This window comes from Nesoenas mayeri (assembly GCF_963082525.1).
Source record: "Nesoenas mayeri genome assembly, chromosome: 24".
Lineage (NCBI taxonomy): Eukaryota > Metazoa > Chordata > Aves > Columbiformes > Columbidae > Nesoenas > Nesoenas mayeri.
Genome location: NC_137546.1, coordinates 279,041 through 294,517, shown reverse-complemented (window position 1 = coordinate 294,517; position 15,477 = coordinate 279,041). Strand labels below are relative to the sequence as shown.

Here is a 15,477-nt window from a genome sequence, read left to right as displayed (position 1 = left end):
TCCTTTTAGCTCATGACACTGGGCTCGTGACTTTGCAAGTTGCCTTCAACAATCAGATCATCTCCAATTCCGTGGTGTTTGAGTATAAAGCCAGAGCTCTGCCGACCCTGCCTTCCTCCCAGCATGACTGGCTGTCCTTGGATGGTAAGAAGCGTGCAATATTCTTCAACTAAGCTCACTGCATGGTAGGACTGTGAATGAACGAAGCGGCTCCTGGCATGGGGGAGGGATGTAGTTATTATTATGTCTTTGATGGACATGGCAGATGCTTAAAACTGTTTAACTGGGGAAATACTGGACAGTTTCAAGCTGGATTCGGGCCTGCCACCTGTCAGCGCAGGCAGGGCGTGTTCTAAAGGCTCTTGGAGGTCTCCTGCGTTCTGTCTGTGGGAGGCCGTGGCAGAGCAGCGGTCACTCAGGCGGTCGGTGGAAGCGTTCTCCCTGCCGCGGTCACTCGGGCGGTCAGTGGAAGCGTTCTCCCTGCCGCGGTCACTCGGGCGGTCGGTGGAAGCGTTCTCCCTGCCGCGGTCACTCGGGCGGTCAGTGGAAGCGTTCTCCCTGCCGCGGTCACTCGGGCGGTCGGTGGAAGCGTTCTCCCTGCCGCGGTCACTCGGGCGGTCGGTGGAAGCGTTCTCCCTGCCGCGGTCACTCGGGCGGTCAGTGGAAGCGTTCTCCCTGCCGCGGTCACTCAGGCGGTCGGTGGAAGCGTTCTCCCTGCCGCGGTCACTCGGGTGGTCAGTGGAAGCGTTCTCCCTGCCGCGGTCACTCAGGCGGTCGGTGGAAGCGTTCTCCCTGCCGCGGTCACTCGGGTGGTCAGTGGAAGCGTTCTCCCTGCCGCGGTCACTCGGGTGGTCAGTGGAAGCGTTCTCCCTGCCGCGGTCACTCGGGCGGTCGGTGGAAGCGTTCTCCCTGCCGCGGTCACTCAGGCGGTCGGTGGAAGCGTTCTCCCTGCCGCGGTCACTCGGGCGGTCGGTGGAAGCGTTCTCCCTGCCGCGGTCACTCGGGCGGTCGGTGGAAGCGTTCTCCCTGCCGCGGTCACTCGGGCGGTCGGTGGAAGCGTTCTCCCTGCCGCGGTCACTCGGGCGGTCAGTGGAAGCGTTCTCCCTGCCGCGGTCACTCGGGCGGTCAGTGGAAGCGTTCTCCCTGCTGCGGTCACTCAGGCGGTCGGTGGAAGCGTTCTCCCTGCCGCGGGCCGCGGGCGCTGGCGCGAGTCACGGCTGAGCACCGCGGCGCTGCCGTGGGAGCGCCCGCGGCTCATCGCGAGCGCGGGGCGGGCGAGGAGGAGCCGTGTCTAGCCGGGTGCTGGCACAGCACCACGTGTACACCTGCAGAGTTGGACCTGGTGGGTTTGGAGACAATTGGCAGGGAAATAACAAGAAAGTAGAATTTCCTTCCAAGTAGCATCAGTCATGATTTCAGTGGCACAGCACCCGTATCTTTAGCTGTTCAGGGTTATCCATGAATAGCAGCAGCAGACAGACACGTCCTTCCCTGGTTCTCCCCCTGCCTGTAACGTCACAGAACACAGATGTTCCATCTGTCTCTGCTTTCTGGCCGGTAGCTGCTGTGCTTTCAGGCCACACACAAGAGCGACATTTGAAGGAAGTCAGGGTGGCACTGCTTGTGACGTTCGTGGACATGAGCAGAACAGAGACAGGTCACTGTGGTTATTGCAGGAGTAAAGAGGTTTGTGGCGTGTCTGCAGAGGCATAGCTTGCAAACAGAAACATCTCTTAAAAAGGAAGAGCGGGCGCAGGTTGTAAAGCCCTTGTTGAGCGGCTCCCGCAGCGCTGGTGACGCGAAGGCGCCGCGCAGGGTGGCGGGGAGCGCCGTCCCCGCTGTTCCCGCAGCTCGTCCCGAGCTCCTGGTCAGCGGGCAGGCCCTCGGTGAGAGACTGTTCCACGCGATGGTGGAAGGGGGAGGCTGCAGCAGCGGCCAAACTAGGGCATTGCTGGCAGGGAGGAGAGAGAAGAGCCAAAGGATCGCTGCATTGCAGGGGCCCTTCAGGGAAACAGGCTGAATAATTATCCTAACCGTGACTTATCAGAAGCCTCTGCCTTGATGCACAGTGCTCCAAAGGGAGTAAATTACCCTCTTATTTAAAGGACCAGCAGCTTCTTCCCGTTTATCCGTAGAGAACAAATGTTAGCTTAGCTAGCTAAGGTATAAGTTAATGTGAGTTGATTCTGTCAATAGAATAAATACACAAATCCCTGTCTTCTCTGTTTACTTTAATTGCCTTGCTTCAAATCCTTGCCCTACTGCCTGTTATGTAGTCTGGAGCCAAGGTTTCCAAGGAGTATTTAGAGTCCCAAAATATTGACTAGAATTTTAAAATTCCTTTTAATTAACTCAGTGGAACACTGAGATCCTTGCGCTACGCTGTTACAGCTCGTGGCCCCAGGTGGTGCGACACCTGCAAGAGAGGCGGGGTGAACAGCCAACCGAACCCCGGGAGCAGCGCGGACAAGGGACTGGCAATTTACATCTGGCATAAGTTTAGATAGACATCTGTCTCCCACAAATCTCTTTAAAATAAAGACAGACATCCTGTATGTGAACTGTCTGTTTTCAGTTACATTAAGACAAAAAATAACCTGCCCTCTTTGTTCAGTTGTTTCTTGCCGAGGGAGGCGGCGCCTGGCCCTGCCGGCTCACGGGCAGGGGCTTCGGTTTCTCTGCGAGATCCTCTGCAGATTTCCTGCCCAGGGACAGGACGCGCGGGGCCGTCGTCGTGCGCTGCTGCGGAGGGCGGCTCTGCCGCGGCTCTGCCGCCTTCCTGCCGGGGACACCTACACGGCGCCTGGTTCCAGGTGGTGTTAGGGCTGGAAATTGTTATGAGTGTCAGGGAACGTTTAACCAGTGCCCGCAGGGCGCGGGGTCTGGGAGAGGCAGAGTGGACAGGAGGCGATTTTGAGTGAAACAGGGAATTGTGGTTCCCAGAGGAAAGCATTTCATAGAATTGTTTTGATTGGAAAAGACCTTCAATTAAATAATTTGCCGGTTTATAGTAATTGCTACTCTTGGAAGTAGTGAGCTCAGGGCAAGGGCAAAATCCCACCTTTCTGAGCACAGAGCAGGTGTTAGAAGTGCAAAGATCTGGGAATGTTGCAAGACCGTGTCCCTCCTGCTGTTCTGGGGCAGGGAAGGAACGTGCCGAGTTGCTGGAGGGGCAGCATGTTGGGGACCTTCCTCTGACGGTCTGCTCGCTTTTTCGGAGCCTGCGCTGGGCTGTGCAGGACGGTGCACGCTTTCCCAGCGGTACACACTTTCCCAGCGGTACACAGCCGTGCTTGTTTCATTCTGGGTCTTCTGTGGTTTTGGTTTTTGTCTTGGTTTTTAACTCCACAGAGGAGTTCGGTCTCTTACAAATGGGCAGTAGACAGCAGCTGATGATGTTCTTGCTTTTTTTTCTAGTTAATTAGAATAGCAGTGTTCTCTTTTTTCAAAGAAAGCCTTTCTTCTTCTCATTTATGTGCTCCCACGTGATCCTGATCTTCTCTGATAAACTTGGCAGCCTCTGCTTTTTTCTCTATAAAACCGGCAGTTTTCAGGAGCCATCATGTGCTTCTGTCGCCGTTTGACCTCCCCTTCCATTCGCTGTCTGCAGAGTCGTCCTCTTCAGAAAAACAAAAACCAAACGGGAGAGACACCCCCTTCTGAACCGAAGGACAGAAATCTTCTAGTGACAACGTGTAACGAATTGGAAAGGACTTTTAGTACGGATTTCCTGCGGAAAGCATGTACGTTTGCCCTCCACTGAGGCCTTGGCTTCTTTCAGAAATGCAGAGATGACGTTTGCTTGGCACGGGGCACGACCAGAAAGCGCAGGTCTGGGTCATCTGGAATTTTATGTCAGGTTTTAATGCTCTGCAAGTTTACCTTATTACAGCAATTAGTAGAAGTATCATTACTTTGTGTGTAGTGAGATGAGACGAACTGCACATAAGAGCCCAGTTGCTTTAAGGTGGTGCAGGTATTTCACATCCTGGCCCTGAATCACTCTTGCTCACCGCAGCACGCCGTGCGGGCACACGTTTGCTGGAGGAGCTCGTAGCCGCGCTCGGGGCAGCGAGCGGAGTGGGAGGAGGCTGGGAAGGCAGTGGGACGCTGGGCAAGCACACGCTTGCCCGCTCCCCGTGCCCAGGGCTGGTTCTGGTGCCAGTGCCCGGGAGATGCCGCCACGGCACACACCGTAAAGACCGCGGCATCTACAGCTGCCTGAAAGGAGGTTGTAGCATGGAGAGTGTTGGGCTCTTCTCCCAGGTAACAAGCACCAGGATGAGAGGAAAGTGCTTCAGGTTGCACCAGGGGAGGTTGAGGCTGGATCTGGGGAACAATTTCTTCCCCAAAGGGCTGTGGGGCATTGGAACAGGCTGCCCAGGGCAGTGCTGGAGTCACCGTCCCTGGAGGGCTGGACAGACGGACATGAGGCTCTCAGGACACGGGTCAGTGCCGGGGTGGGTTGTGCGTGGACTCGATGGGCTTGAGGGGCTCTTCCGACCGGAATGATTGTGTGATTGTGTGATTCTGTGACTCGACGTCAGGGCGCGGGGCGGGGCCGCGGGCTCGCCCGCACACACAATGGGAGGCGGCGGCCGCCGCCGAGCGGGGACCCGCGGACGGGGCTGGTGGCCGCGATGGTGGCGGCTGGAGGCCCCGGAGTGGGCTGAGGGCGGCGGGACCAGCGCCCGGCGGGTCTCGGGGCTGCTCCCCGCTCCGGCTGCCCCGAGTCCGGCGAGGCGCCGCTGCCCGGGCGGCTGCCGGTGCCCGCGGGTGCGCGGCGATGGGCCCAGGGGCGCGCTCGGCGTGAGCGGGGCCGCTGCCCCGCCGGCTCCCGGTGTCCGCCTGACCCGCGCCGCCGGTGCTGGTGCTGGCCGGGCGCGGTCTGGCGGCGGGCTCGGCTCCGGGGCAGGGCGGCCGGCGCGGACCCGCGGGTGGGTGAGCCCGCGGCGCTCGGAGGCGGCGCTCGGCGCTGTGGGCCGGGCGCGGGAGGAGCGGCCCATCCGCGCACAGCCCCGCAGTTCCGCGGGTGGGGGCCGTGCCGCCCCGCGGCCCCGGAGCCCGCCGCTGAGCGGGGCCCGCCGCTGCCCCGCGGCCCCGGCGCCGGGCGGCCTGCGCCCCGCCATGCCCCTGCCCGCCCAACCGCGCTCGGCGTCGGCTCCCGCTGCGGACGGCGGGACTCGCCCGCGCCCGGGACGCGCTCGCCCGCGCTGCGGGGGTGCGGAGGGGGCAGAGCCGGCGCTCCCGCCAGCGCTGCGGTGAGACGGACGAGCCCCGGCCGCTGCGAGGATGCGAAAGGCGACAGCCCGGTCTGCGGGAGCCTGCTCCGTCCGCCCCTGCTGCAGGGTCCGCGCCACACGCTGGCTGGAGCCGCCGCCGACGCCTTGGTAGCCTCCCAGGTCAGTCCTGCGGCCAGACGGCGCCGGTTACTTATCTGAAAGCAGGTAGAGGTGCTGCGGGGGGTCCCGGACCCCATCCTTTGCCGGTGGATGTGCGGATGTGACAAAGTACTGCTCCCATTAAGTGTTACAGGATGATGGGTCATGCAGTATTGTTTGGGTTTAAATCTGCATGCTTCTGTGTTGACTGTCGCTGCTGTACTCGCGCTGTAAATGTGCGCCTTTTTAGGCAGACTGTTCCTCCCCTTCCCTCTGTGCCCCCAGCTGTGGGACGCAGTCGCGTTTCCATCTCCTGGCCCCCGTGTTCCCGGGGCGATGTTCAGTGCGGGCGCAGAGCTGTGACAGCTCTGTTGCTGTGGCCTCACACGAGCAGGACAGATCACATCCGAACGCCTCCAGCTCGCAGTCCATTTTCTGAGTTGGGGAGGTTAAGAATGCTCGAAGCACACAGCTGCTCCATTCCGGGTCACTGCAAAACTTGTTTTGCAGGGTGTTCATCAAAAAGAGTAGGACTAGGAAGGGGCTTAAGGAGACCATGTGGGCCACTCCCACTTCAGAGATGGGTTGACTGTGAGTGATGTCTGACTTTTTGAAAAGCTTCCAGTGAAGGAGATCTGGGTCTCTTTCGCTGACCTATTCTATCGTTTCACGGGGTATTCTAGTCTCTTCACAAGTAGCTCGCAGCAGTTTCTATTTATCTAATTTTGGAGCAAACAGGGGCCATTTTATATTATTCTGCTCATCAGTCCAGTGACTTCTGAGTGAGTATTTTGTTCTTGAGTCTGCTGTTTCTATGAGAGGCAACTTGGGTCAGAATTTTTACCGTACTTAGGGCACCATAGCACAGATGCTGCATAGTGCCCTGTGAGGTGTTTTTTTTCCTTTTCGGAGCCCCTTTGGTGTGTCACCCGTGGGGTCTCCGTGGGTTGCACTGTGCGGGTGAGCATTGGGGCAGACGTGTCCTCCCCAGCTGTTGCTCTTTGCGCACACCCAAAAGCACAACATCTTCAATCGTGTTGACGCCCTTGCAAAGCGCAGCCTGTTTCTGGCTTGGTGTGCAGAGACTGACCTTAGGCAGCCAGCGGGTTTTGTACAAATTACTAAATAGCGCAAGAAGTGACATCTTTAGCAGTCTGACCTACCTCTAAAACGTATCGAGTCCACATGGATTGTCTAAAACCTTTCCTGGGTTGCTGAAGTAGCTGTTCCTGGACAGCACGAAAATCTCGTCCTCCCTAAGCTCTGGGGAAGAGACGCCTGAAAAAAAAGGCAGCAAGTGCTTCATTGCTGCTGGTGTAGACGCTGCCATCTTGGGAAGAGTCAGCCTGAGCCACCCCCTTCTCCCCCCGTGATGGCACGATAGAGAAAAGCAGGGGCAGGTGCCGTCTCTGGGAGCTCTGGCTGCTGGGCACGGCCCGGAGGAGCAGAGCAGCCCAAGTGGCCTGCGAGTTACAGCTGGAGGTCCCGCAGCACTGGAGGAGCTGTGCGGAGTGTTGCCGTAAGGAGTTTTGCCCTGGTAGACAGATTAATGTCTTAAAATCAATGACAGCACCTGTGTGTGCAGGGCTGGATTACCTCGTTATTCCTGCCCATGCCCAGTACTGTTTATTTCTCCTGTGAAACCACAGACATTCTTGAGCTGTCGCTTGGGCTCGAGGTGGAAGTGCAATGTTGTTCTCATCTTGCGCCTCAGTAGTTCTAGTATTTCTCACTAACTGAAAGGCCTGGAAGTGACCGGCCTCACAAGTGTAGATGTGGATTTATCTTTGAATGTTAAGTAAAATTGTAAGTGCTTTCATTTTTTGGTAGAGACCATGGCCTGCAATAGCCTACTGCTGAACAGGGCTTTTTGTAAGATGCATTGAGGATGCTACTGCAGTTTCATTTCAGAAATATGTGTTCCTGCAATTATGACACCTCAGAAATAAGAACTAAACCAGATCAAATTGATGCTGCAGTGTGGAAGGTGTTCAGGATTTTTGCTGTATGGAAGAATTAAACAAGATGTTACAGGCAAATGACAGATGATTTGTAAAACAGGAACAGCAGTGGCACTCAGAGGAGTGACGTGTCCTCAGATTGCTTCCATCCCCACCCACGGCTCGCGTCGGATGACACAATATGGTGTCTCTCTTTCTCGGCAAAATAGAAGAATGTCTTTGTGTTGCATGGGGTTTTTATAGTGCTCAGCTTGTTAAATCCAGTCTGCACGTGTTCATATCCTGACCGTTCAACTCAGAAACTGCCGTTAAACGGATGTGCCCTCCCAGCAGCTCCTTCCCCGGGGGGTTGAAGCTCAGCGCCAGAACATGTGCCCGCGCACGTCTCACACAGCGCCAGCGTCCTTGCTTAGAAGTCTGTGGGGAAATCAGTATCTCCTGGGCAGCTGCTGCCCCGCTGGGACCTGCAGACCATGCACCCTGGTCCTGCAGCCCTTCCAGTCAAATGCTGCCTGCTCTTTAGGTTGTGCACGTGGCAAAACAGACCTCCAGGTGAGGGAGCAGAAAAGAGCAAAGGGTGTAGACCTGCTTGCTGCTGAGAGCCGCTTCATCTGTTATCAGTGCAAAGCGGTCTTTCCTCTGTAACAGTTCTGGCTGCACTGCCAGGTCCGGTAACGCGGTGTGCGGGGACGCGGAGGGCGGCGCTCTGCTCGTTCCTCACGCTGGGCTCGGCGGGGCCGGCAGCGCTGCGCTCTGACCCGCCCTTCGGAGCGCTGCGCCAACATCTTTCTAGACAGGCTGCTAAATGGGTACGGATACGTCAGCTTTAAAGATAAGCAGGGTGGATTGCATACGACTCCTATGGTATATAAAGCTGATTTTGGTTTTGGTCTCCTTGAGCCCAGGGCTGTATAAAGGAAAGAAGATGTTTTCATGCCAGTTTCTGTGGCATATACTGTACTTCACTTCTCAACGTGATGCTGTTGAAAGGAAGGGGGAGGCAGCAGCGCGGACTGCAGTGCAGCACACTGCAGCACTCGGGAACAAAGACCGGCTGGGAAAACACGTTTGTGTGGCTGCTGCGCGCTGCCTGCTGCCCAGGGACGGGCCCTGGAACCTGGCTCTGTTGGGAATACTTCCTCAGTCACTTTCCCAGGGCTTCACAATTAACAGGCAGCTGAATTAGTAATAAGGCACTAATAATAAGTATCGCATAACCTCTAGTTAGAGTTGTGCCCTGCAGCGTGTAGTATACATGTACTTCTGCAGCCTTCCAGAGAGGACTCTGCGTGTAACAAAGTCACTCACAGAAGACTTCATCTCTTTAAACTTGATCAGAGCTTCTTCATTTTGATGCACATATTCCTGTTACTGTCAGTGGGCTTTGTTCTGGGATTACTGTAGAATCATAGGATGGTTAGGGTTGGAAGGGACCTTAAAGATCATCTGGTTCCACGAGACCAGTTGCCCACAGCCCCGTCCAGCGCGGCCCCGGGCACTCGAGGGCCGGGGCGTCCCCAGCTGCTCTGGGCAGCCGTGCCAGGGCCGGCAGGACTCCTTGTGTCTGCGCTGCATCTGCGCTTTCGCGGCTCTGCACTGCCACGTGTCTCCATGGGTGCATGAAGCCAAACAGGATAAGGCTTGTCTTTTCCCCACAGCTCATTGCATACACTGTTAGCACGTTAGCAAGATTCATTAAATGTTCCCTAGCCACGCGGTTACCCTGCCCAGCCCCACGTGAGCTGCATGAAGCTTCTCCCTTGTGGGTCAAAAGACAGAGGGGCCCTCTGTGCCTGCAGCCACTCAGGCTACGATGCCTGGCCCTGAACACAGACGGTTTGCTTAGGCTGATCCCTACAGCAGCAGGTTCAGCAGCGTCCAGACCTCCCTGCTCCGCCATCGGTAACTGTGCAAGGAGGAGATAATAACTGATGTAGCCTTTAGACTTCTGCAGAGACCAGAGGGCGCCAGAGCTGTGCTGCTCTTCAGAATGACCTTGGTGGATTATCAGGGCCCATACTGTGATTTCTGGTAGTTCTGTTTCAAGCTGTTTTCCAAGAAGAGGAGCCTGTCAAGGAAGCAGCAGGTGCCTTTTTAAAGGCTCCTCTCTCTGAGCACAGAAGGAAGCAAGAGGAGTCTTGTTCCTCCAGGTTCCATTGTTGTGCGGTTTCAGCAGGCAAGTCAGCTTGAATTCAGGACTCTGTGAAATATGGGGATTGACTCAAAAATGGAACGTATTTTGACACATAAGATCCTACTGCAAGTGCTGTCTGAATGATTGTGTTTGCTTAGGGTTTCCCTGTGTTTTCAAAGACATTGCATTACCCCAGTCCTCCATCGTGTGGTACAGATACAATCACAAGGGAAGGGATCTGTCTGCTGCCTGCATTTTCGTGTTTCTGTCCCCTTTCTTCAAGGAAGTTCTCTGGCACCGCGGTCGAGGGCGTGCGGCAGCGCCTCGGGGAGCCGGGTGCGGCACGGCCCCGGCGCCGGGCGCTGCCGAGCGGGGCTCCTGTCTGCGCTCCAGGGCCGCTGGTTTTGGCGTCCCGCAGCGGGCTGCCAAAACTGAGCTTGCTTTCTATGGAAATAGCCTTATTCTGGCCTTCTCCAACCTAGACAACCAGTTCAGGATGTCCATATTGGAGCGACTGGAGCAGATGGAGAGGAGAATGGCTGAGATGACAGGCTCCCAGCAGCACAAACAGGGAGGAGGAGGCGGGAGCAATGGCAGTGGGAACGGAGGAACGCAGGCGCAGGTACGAACCCCGCTGTGTCCGGGCACGGCAGCTTTACACTTTCTTACCAGAGTTTGGTTTTGGGGGGCTGGAAAAGGTTACAGTTTTTCCTAAGCAAGTCTGGTTTGTAGGTGTCTCTAACAGCAGTTGGCTTTCAGTGGTATTTTCCGCTGTCTGGGTACTTCGGGAAGGGGAAGGCTGCCTGCTCAGGCAGCTGCGGCTCCCTCAGCCGTTAAACTGGGGTGTGTGTGGTGTTGCAGTGCGTTTCTGGGACTGGGACGCTGGGCAGCTGCTTTGAGAGCCGCGTGGTGGTGGTGTGCGAGAAGATGATGAGCCGTGCGTGCTGGGCCAAGTCCAAACACTTGATCCATTCGAAAACCTTCCGCGGGATGACACTGCTCCACCTCGCCGCTGCGCAGGGCTATGCGACACTGATCCAGACCCTCATCAAATGGCGGTAAGACCCAGCCCACGGGACTCGTGGCTGTTGTGGCAGAAGCATGTGTAAGCTCTGCTTGGTACAGATTTCTGGTTGTCCCTTACAAAGGACCAAGTCCCTGAACTCGTTCCTGTCCCCCGGTCTCGTGGGACCTGTCTCTTGTGAGAGTGGGTCCAGGCACTGGGTGCATCATGCTCTTAAAGTCTCTGGTGGGGGCACCAACTGTAGTAAATATGCATGTGATGGGCATATGTGTGGCCACATCTCCCTGGTATGACACACTGGGCAAAGCTGTGCATTTAGGCAGCGATCCTAACACAACTGCAGAGCATCACTCCTCCTGTTGTTTCCTCTGCAGCACCAAACATGCAGACAGCATCGACCTGGAGCTGGAAGTTGACCCTTTGAATGTGGATCATTTCTCCTGCACTCCTCTGGTAAGGGCAGAGACTGGGCTTGTGAGAGCATCTGAGCACCCGCTGGAGTTCTTCCTTGTGTTATTTTCCTAACGTGTTTCACACACTCTGAAGAGTAGATTTTTCTTGTGTGCCGTTGCCATTTGGCAGATGGAGGTTTGTCATAGGCGGGAATAGCATGCACCTAATCCTCTGTAACGGCCTTTTATTGGGATAGGATGTATATGCAAGCCAGTTGCTGGGGTTCAGACACGTTATGCATTTGCTTATCAGAGTCGTTATTTTGTGAACTGGGGACCAGACTCCGCTGCGTTAGCAAGAAAGGAAGGAGAAGGCAGGTCCCCCAGTGGTTCACTTGCCATTTCTGTTTCAGATGTGGGCGTGTGCGCTCGGCCACATGGACGCAGCCCTCGTGCTGTACAAGTGGGACCGCCGAGCCATCTCCATTCCCGACTCCCTCGGGCGGCTGCCGCTGGCCATCGCCCGCTCCCGCGGCCACGTGAAGCTGGCAGAGTGCCTGGAGCAGCTGCAGCGCGATGAGCAGACTCCGCTCGGGCAGAGCCCCCGGGTCCAGTGCCCCTCGAGCACGGACTCCAGCACGGAGAGCTGGGTGGCACAGTGGCACAGTGAGCTGGTTGCCTCGCAGGAGCCCCAGAAGGGAGTCACTGTGATTTCCAGCACCAACACGGGTAAGACACCGCGCCGTTTTGTCTGATGTTTGGCATGTGGAAACATGGGGGTCAGGAGCTCACCTGGGTGGCACATGCCACATGTAGCCCTGCTGTCCATGCTCAATTCTGTTCTTGTGAGCTCTCTGTCATGTGCTCCATGCCCTTGCATAAGTATCGGGAAGAGGAGTGTGTGCCTGCTTTAGAAAGGTGTGTGCATCTTAAGCGTGGTTGGGGTAGTATGCTCCCGGGGTGATCGTTACCCCCTTTGCACACAGTGTCGCATGTCCCAGAGCGTGGCACAAACTTCTGCCTGCAGCTCTGTGGTGGAAGCTGCCATCGCTCTACAGCCATCAGGGGTTGCATGTTTAATTTTGACCATTGTTTGGTCCGTTTCCAGAGTTGAGACGACCAAGATCAGAACCTTCCAGTTACTACAGTAGTGAGACTCAGAAAGATTACCCTGCACCCAAAAAACATAAACTGAGCCCTGAATACTTTCAAGCCCGGCCAGAAAAGCTGCTTTCCACTGCGCTGAGCCTGGAGCAGCCAAGCGTCAGGAAGCAGAACTCCAGCTCCAAGCAATCTGCCTCCGAGACAATCAGCCCCAGTGAAGGGATGAGGGACTATGGCCGGGAGCTCTCCCAGCACATCCCGGAAGCTGCTGGGTACCCAGGCTCTGGCAGCCAAGCAGGCATCAAATGGAGCCCAAAAGACATTTATATTGGTGTGAGCACAGTGCAGGTGGCGGGGGGCCGGAAGGGGACTGCGCTGGGGAAGGACACAGTGGCACATCGGCTGCGCCAGCGAGAGCAGATGAACGTGCTGATGATGGCTGACAGGGAGATGGTGGATGCAGAGCTCCTGTCCTACCGGGACAGCGCCGGGGATGAGGACTGCTTGCACCACATGGATGACTTGCAGGTAAGCGTCCCGCAGCACCGGTTCAGCAGGCTCAGAGAACGTGGTGGCCGCGCAGAGGAGCCCAACTGTGAGAATCTGCGGTGGAGCCTTTAGAGTAATGGGAGCGCAGGCTATGTGCACTGCCTTGGCATCTCTAAATATTCTAGTATCGATGGCAAAACATGGATGCAGCAGATCTTGGCAAAGCAAGCGCTGTTTTCTGTTCTCCGTATTCAGAATTCCTGTGAGCCTTGGTGAGTGGGGAGATACGGTTCAGAAGGATTCCTGACAAAGCTGTGGGATTTTAACTGCTCTGATGTGCCTTTATTGTCCCGCCATGCTCTGCTGTGCATCTCGGTGGACAAGTAGCAAGATCACTTCTCCCCTGGCAACACGAAAGTGGTGACATACACCTTTCACCACGTCTCTTACGCTCCCTGCACACTCCAGGGAAAAGAGGTCTGGGGAATATGAAAACTGCTGTACTTTGTCAGAAGAGACAGAATAGCAAATGAGCTTTGGTTAATGAATTTCTCTCCAGTGCGGAGACAAATAGTAGAGTCCAGCTGCCACGGGTTTGGGGAAGTGGGGCAGCCTGTCTGACGCTGGACACGCACGCGAGCGTGAGGCTCCTGCTGCCAGGTGGCAGAAGTTGTCTCTCCTCTCCCCGTACCAGGTGAACATGATGACGCTTGCAGAGCACATTATTGAAGCTACGCCTGACAGGATCAAGCGGGAGAATTTTGTGCCAATGGAGTCGCCGCTGGTGGAGAGGACAGAGGCTGCTGCCGTGGGCACCACGATGAGCTGGCTGGCCAGTTACCTCGCTGACGTCGACCACCTGCCGAGCGCGGCGCAGATGAGGTCAGCGGGAGCCACGGAGCTGCTCGGGGGTTCTGAGCTGTCTAAAGCTGGCAGCATGCGCTCAGTCTTTAGCCTGCAGGTGCCATTTCTGGGTGGGGTTCAGTGCTGATGTTACGAGCCCAGACACACTCTCATGGTCAAACATGTCGTTGCCAGCACAACTACAAATCATGGAGGAATGGGGAGTGTGTGTGCTGGGAGGGGAAGGTGGCCACAAGGTCTGACTTGTGACTTCTCTGCCGGTGCCAAGTCTGTGCGGTGCGGCACGGGCGGGCTCGGGAGTGTGGGCTGTTCCTTGGAGAGAGGGAGGGGAGCACGAGCTCAGAAATGTTGTATTCCTTGTCTGCGATGCCAGCCGAGGCGCTTGGTGAGCCAATAATTCCTCCTGTGATTGGTATTTCAGAAGTCTGTATAGTGAACCCCTGACCCCTTCTTCGAACACCAGCTTGAGCCCCGCAGGCTCACCAATCAGTGAAATAGCTTTTGAGAAGCCCAGCCTTCCCTCGGCAGCCGACTGGTCGGAGTTCCTGAGCGCGTCCACCAGCGAGAAGGTAGAAAACGAGTTTGCACAGTTAACTCTGTCTGATCATGAGCAGAGGGAACTCTATGAAGCTGCCAAACTTGTCCAGACAGCATTCAGGAAATACAAGGTATGTGCCCAGAATGTCCGATGTCTTCCTTGTTAGGTGTGAGAGAGTATAATGTGTTAGAAGACAAAACATGGGTAACACCGACTCCTAGGACAAAAATACAGTTTGTGCCAGAACAGCATTCATGAAGTATGTCCTCAAAATATACCCCGAGGTTCTGGTTAGTTGCCTGTTTGGTGTAAAGATTCATTTTGAGGGTTTGTCCCTTGTGTGAATTGACAGCAAAGACATCTCCAGGAAGTGCCTGGAGCTGCGGGGCCCGGGCGGCGGGGGGGACGAGGAGCGGGTCCCTGCGCGCTGCCGCGGGCGCCGCACGCCCCGCCTGGCCCGGGCTCGCTCTGACTGCTGCGCTTCTCTCCTCCACGCAGGGTCGTCCTCTCCGGGAGCAGCAGGAGGTGGCTGCCGCTGTCATTCAGCGTTGCTACCGAAAATACAAACAGGTAAACAAAGAGGTGACGTTTTATGAAACATACACAAAGTGCCGTGAACACCACCCTTGGTAACGGGAATTATCCCACTGTTCCTCTTGTGTGCTTTTCAGCATGCAGTGATGAAAGACCCTGCTTGGGCAAAATAGAGAAGGGAAGGAAATTCATGTCCTGAGTGTCCATTTTGGAGGGAATCCTTGAAAGAGGATTCCGTATGTGATGATTCCCGTGTTTTTGCCATGAGCTAGAGGGCAATGGTATATTCCATACTGGCCTGTGTGCATGCTATGGCCTGGTGAGACTGTTCTCTGACTAGTTGCTTGCCAAATTTCATTGTGAAATTGAAGTTGTTTTTGCCTTTGATAAAGGCAAAGATAAAAAGCAGGTTGTTTTATTTTGCACATATTAAACTTCTAAACTATGGCAAGTCGCGTGTTTTAGCTTGATGTGAGTTTTCCAGGACGGAGACTGCTCTCCGGGCAGAGTGGAGAAATGCGTTTAGGCTGAGTTCTCAACCCCAGAAAAAGAAGATACTTTCTGGTTTTTGGTGGTTCCTGCTGCTCTTGGGGAGGCTGGAGCCCACGCCGTCTCCGCCGCCCGCTGGCCTCCGGCTGTCTGGCGCCCGGAGACGCGTTGTGTGACGTGAAACGCAAGACGCCTGTTGTTCTTTTACAGCCTTCAAAAATATATATTGGGGAAGCCTTTCCAGCATTAGGTGACTGCATCGTAATTCACATTGAACCTGTCACACAGCTGTCATTCTGGAATTATGCTTCCTGTAATAGGGAAGCTTAATTCCTCTCAAAAACTGCTGACAGGCTGCTTTGTCTTGGATCCTGGAATAGACTATTTTTGAAAGAAGATTATTAGTTTGGGTTTTTTTAATTTTTTCATTCTTTATTTGCAGAACTAACATTAACTATGTATTTTTCTGTTTCTCCCTAAGCTTACTTGGATAGCCTTGAAGGTAATACCAATGCAAACACTGTTTTGGAAACAATTCCCCCCGTGGGTCACAAACTTTCACGTTCA

General features: G+C 55.5%; 1 protein-coding gene across 3 annotated transcripts in view; it reads left to right on the top strand.

The window, feature by feature from the left end:
- The window catches only part of CAMTA1 (calmodulin binding transcription activator 1), a gene marked incomplete at its 3' end in the record, with an annotated part of 128,449 nt that overhangs the window by 99,196 nt on the left and 13,776 nt on the right, over positions 1-15,477 (top strand). Inside the window, exons 10-19 of one of the 3 annotated variants that reach the window (XM_080358898.1) lie at positions 10-144; positions 9,959-10,098; positions 10,338-10,534; positions 10,875-10,953; positions 11,306-11,621; positions 12,340-12,524; positions 13,180-13,367; positions 13,771-14,017; positions 14,386-14,457; positions 15,392-15,412. In XM_080358898.1, the coding sequence (XP_080215024.1) occupies positions 10-144; positions 9,959-10,098; positions 10,338-10,534; positions 10,875-10,953; positions 11,306-11,621; positions 12,340-12,524; positions 13,180-13,367; positions 13,771-14,017; positions 14,386-14,457; positions 15,392-15,412 (1,580 nt within the window). Of the gene's footprint in view, positions 1-9; positions 145-9,958; positions 10,099-10,337; positions 10,535-10,874; positions 10,954-11,305; positions 11,622-12,000; positions 12,525-13,179; positions 13,368-13,770; positions 14,018-14,385; positions 14,458-15,391; positions 15,413-15,477 lie in introns of all 3 variants that reach the window. The other 2 variants (XM_080358896.1, XM_080358897.1) reach the window with 2 other exon arrangements.